The sequence below is a fragment of the Primulina huaijiensis genome, chromosome 3, assembly GCF_012295235.1.
Source record: "Primulina huaijiensis isolate GDHJ02 chromosome 3, ASM1229523v2, whole genome shotgun sequence".
NCBI lineage: Eukaryota > Viridiplantae > Streptophyta > Magnoliopsida > Lamiales > Gesneriaceae > Primulina > Primulina huaijiensis.
The window spans coordinates 16,193,864-16,198,729 of record NC_133308.1 but is presented as its reverse complement, the minus strand read 5'-3'; the positions used below and the strand labels follow the sequence as shown (position 1 = coordinate 16,198,729).

The 4,866-nt window shown below is 43.0% G+C and overlaps 1 protein-coding gene across 1 annotated transcript; it reads right to left on the bottom strand.

Moving 5' to 3' along the window:
• Nucleotides 1-2,344: 2,344 nt before the first annotated feature.
• On the bottom strand, nt 2,345-4,225 carry LOC140972511 (uncharacterized). The gene has a single exon (XM_073434927.1). The coding sequence runs from the start codon at nt 4,223-4,225 to the stop codon at nt 2,345-2,347; it is 1,881 nt and encodes a 626-aa protein (XP_073291028.1).
• Between the last annotated feature and the right edge of the window lie 641 nt (nt 4,226-4,866).

Here is a 4,866-nt window from a genome sequence, read left to right as displayed (position 1 = left end):
CTCAAACAATCAAATTGATGTAAGCAAATTGACCCCCCCAAACTTACAGTATGCATTGTCCTCAATGTATAAACAGGAAAGAACGGAACAATCATGCCTCCGACGACGAGTGTCAGTGCTCGTCGTTACCATCGTCGTCATCCTCATCCATGTGCTGGGGTGGTGCCTGTGGAGAAGGTCCTGGGTACTGTGGTGGCCATAGAGGCTGCTGGGGAAACATCGGATCATCTGGACCTAGAGGTGGAAACCGTTGAGCGAGCACGGAAGTGAAGTCCATCATATATTCCATTAAATGGTCGGTGCGGTAATGAAGCGAATCCAGCACCTAGCGCTGCTCAACCAGTAACCTCCTCTGGTCCTGCATCTCAGTCTCTAGTCTATGGAATCTGTCTCCCCTGCGCTGTCTTGCTGCTGCAGTCAGTGGTGGTGGTGGAAGCTGTGGCTGTGGGATCTCTTCTTCGGCTGGAAACTCATGGGGAATATAAGAGGCAGCTCCGAAGTAGGCAACAACGGGAGCTTCGGCTTAAGCACTTGCTCATCAGGCGACCAAGACACGCCGGCCTGTCGGCATAGCTCAGTAACAATGTGAGGGCATGGAAGAGCAACCGTGGCTAACTCTGCGCCGGCTCTCATAATAGATCTATAAATGAATTTCCCCAAGGCAACAGATTTGCCCATCAGAATAGAAAAGAAAAGCGCAACTTTATCTTTGGTCGCATATGCGCGGGTATATGACGCGCATATGCGCGCGACCTACTTAAAAAAAAGGGGTGAGGAATGACACTGGTCTAGAATCGTACATGCTTCCTCCTCTGCTACACATCGTCTAATTATCTGATCAGCGCATCTCTTGAACACAAATGGATCATCCCATAGATAAAACTTGGCATCATGAAGAAATTTCTTCTTTTGATTATAAGTTAAATCTGGTGGTAATTCACCTGCAGCCAGAAAATTAGCTATATCTGCAAACCAAGGATGTGTAACATTTACCTTGAAGAGATGTTCGTCTGGGAATGACTCATTGATAACTCCTCCTTCAGTTCTTTCTTCCAGCTCTAATCGTGACAAGTGATCTGCCACCTGGTTCTCACAACCTTTCTTGTCTTTAACTTCAAAGTCAAATTTTTGAAGTAGGAGTATCCATCGTATCAACATGGGTTTTGCATCCTTTTTTGCAAACAAGTAACGAATAGTTGCATGGTCAGTGAAAACAGTTACCTTGATGCCAATGAGATATGTTCTGAACTTATCGAATGCAAACACCACTGCTAGCATCTCTTTCTCTGTGGTTGTGTAATTCTGTTGGGCTGCATTAAGTGTGCGACTTGCATAGTAGATAGTCTTGAACATCTTGTCTCGCCTTTGTCCCAATACTGCCCCCACAACATAGTCGCTAGCATCGCACATGAGCTCAAACGGCTCCTTCCAGTCAGGCACGATCATGATGGGCGCAAAAATCAGTGCTGTCTTGATCCCGTTAAATGCCTGCAAACAATCATCGTCAAAAAAATGTAGAATCTTTCTCTAACAAATTACATAAAGGTCTAGAAATTTTAGAGAAATCTTTAATAAAGCGACGATAAAACCCGTCATGTCCTAAGAAACTTCTGATCGCTTTCACATTCTTTGGTGGTGGGAGATTTTCAATTGCCACAACTTTGGCTCTGTTCACCTCCATTCCTCTGGCTGAAATCTTGTGCCCGAGCACAATACCTTCTTGAACCATGAAGTGACACTTCTCCCAATTCAAAACTAGATTCTTTGCCTGACATCTCTACAAAACAAGGGTCAGATTCTGCAAACAATGATCAAATGATGAACCAAATACAGATATATCATCCATGAAAACTTCCATGATTTCCTCCACCATGTCAAAAAATATGGCCATCATGCACCTCTGAAAAGTAGCAGGTGCATTACAAAGACCAAATGGCATCCTCCTGAAAGCAAATGTACCGTAGGGGCAAGTGAAGGTAGTCTTCTCTTGATCCTCCGATGCTATGACAATTTGATTATAACCTGAATAACCATCTAGAAAGCAATAATAATGATAACCACCTACTCTATCAAGCATCTGGTCAGTAAAAGAGAGGGGGAAGTGATCTTTCCTAGTGGCATCATTCAATTTCCTGTAATCTATACACACTCGCCAACCAGTCACTGGACGAGTTGAAATCAATTCATTCTTCTCATCCCTTACCACAGTAATACCCCCTTTCTTAGGCACCACTTGCACTGGTGAAACCCAAGAACTGTCAGATATAGCATAAATAACACCAGCATTTAACAATTTTAATACATCAGCTCTTACCACTTCTTTCATGGCTGGATTAAGCCTCCTCTAATGATCAACATTAGGGGAATAGGATTCCTGCATCAAAATTTTGTGCATACAAATAGTAGGGCTAATCCCCTTTATATCAGAAATGGTCCATCCCAAAACAGATTTAAACTCTTGCAATACTCTTAACAACCTATCTTTCTCATCAATAGTAAGAGCAGAAGATATAATTACCGGATAGGACAAACTCTCATCTAAGAATGCATAGCACAAATGACTCGGTAATTCCTTTAATTCAGGAGATGATTTTGGTACCTTTTTATACGCATCTTCAAGTAACTCTTCGTGCTGGGCATCTATCTTTTCTTTAGGCAGCACATTGAGAGCAAGCAACTCCTCTCTCACATCCCAGTCCTCTTCTTCCACTGTAGAGGTTGATTCTAACAAGCATCTCTCTAAAGAGTCTTTCGTCATCCTACCTGCACTGACATGAGATACACATGAATCAATTATATCAATACTATGACAAGCACTTACCTCATTTGGTCCTCTGATGGTGTTGTAGTTGTTGAACACCACTTCATCTCCACCTACTCTCAATGTGAGCTCACCCTTGTGCACATCAATTAAGGCTTTTCCGGTGGCCAAGAACGGCCTTCCAAAGATAAGCGGAGTTTCCTGGTCCTCTTCCATATCTAAAATGAAAAAATCATCAGGAAATATGAATTTGTCTACCTTTACCATCACATCCTCTACTATCCCTCGTGGATATGTAAGTGATCTGTCCACCAGCTGCAAATTAATAGTGCTAGGCTTCACCTCGCCAAGCTCCAAGGTCCTGTAAATAGAAAAAGGCATTAAATTAATACTGGTACCTAAATCACATAAAGCCCTATTTACCCTAGAACCACCAATAACACAAAGAATAGTAAAACTCCCTGGATCTTTGAGTTTTTGTGGTAGTTTCCTTTGGAGTATGGCACTGCACTCTTCGGTTAGCTTCACGGTCTCAAACTCTTGAAGTTTTCTCTTCTTGGACAGCACATCCTTGATGAACTTAGCGTAGTTGGGCATCTGCTCCAATGCATCGGCAAATGGGATGTTAATGTGTACTTTCTTGAAGATGTCCAAGAACTTCGCAAACAGATCATCTAACCCTTTCTTCTTGAACCTCTGTGGATATGGAAGATTCGCCTTCGGTAAAGGCTGCCGTTCAATCACTTTATTGGGTTCCTCTACTTTCTCTTCAGCAGTACTTACACCCTTTCCATCATCTTCCTCAACAAGAATCTCTACATTCTCTTCAGCAGTATCTGGGATTCCAATTTCCTTGCCACTCCTTAGTGTGACAACTTTGCATTGCTCCCTAGGATTCACCTCCGTATTGCTAAGAAAATGTCCTCTGTTCTGATCTTTCAAAGCATTGGCTAATTGCCCAATCTGTGTTTCTAAAGATTTCATCGTGGCACCCATATTGCCCATGTGTGTCTCCATGTTATCAAGACGAGACTCAGTTTTAGCCATTCTTTTCCCAGACTCAGCCACAAACTTCCCAACTAGATCCTCAAAAGATGGCTTTCCTTCGTCCTTCTGTGTATTGAACCCCGGTGGAGGATTCAACACGTTCTTGTTGTTCGCATAAGAGAAATTCTCGTGATTCCTCAAACCTGGATGATAAGTATTAGGGGGAGGATTACCTCGATATCCTCCATAGCCACAATTGTTGTTGATGTACTGAGCTTCCTCCATAACGGGCTCTTCTTTGGCAGTTACCAATGCTACATCAGACGTAGATTGGCCTGCCTTGTTCATTGCTGCAATCTGTGTGGTCAACGCTGAAACCTGTGCAGTAAGTGATGTGATCAGGTCTACAGCATACAATCCAGCAGGTTTCCTTGATCCAGATCTCTCACTTGACCACTGGTAACTATTAATGGTCATCTGTTCAAGTAATTCATAAGCCTCATCCGGTGTTTTGGAAAAAATAGTACCTCCGGCGGCTGCATCCACTTTTCCTCTAGTTGGCCCATCCAAACCATTGTAAAATAACTCAATCTGTACCCAATCTGCATATCCATGATTCGGACACTTCCTGAGTAATTCTTTGCATCGCTCTCAAGCCTCATATAACACCTCGAGTTCCCTCAGCCTGAAATTGGTGATCTCTATTTTCAGCTGAGCAGACTTAGCAGGAGGAAAATACTTTGATAGAAATTTCGTAACCAAATATGCCCATGTAGTAATACTCCCCAGAGGTAGAGATTGGAGCCAACTCCTTGCTTGATCCCTGAGAGAAAACGGAAACAAACGCAATCGAATAATTTCATCAGAAACACCGTTAATTTTTACCGTATCCGTGATCTCTAGAAAAGTTCTCGGGTGGAGATGGGGATCTGCAGTGGCTGCTCCTCCAAATTGGTTCTGTCGAACCATGTTGATGAGTGCGGGCTTTAGCTCGAAGTTATAAGCAGCAATGGTTCCGCGAGATATTCCAGAATAGTGAGCGTTGATGACTCGACGGAAATGTTCTCGAATTGGAACCTCTCGTAGGGGCTCATTATGATTATCTTTGTTTTCAGTCA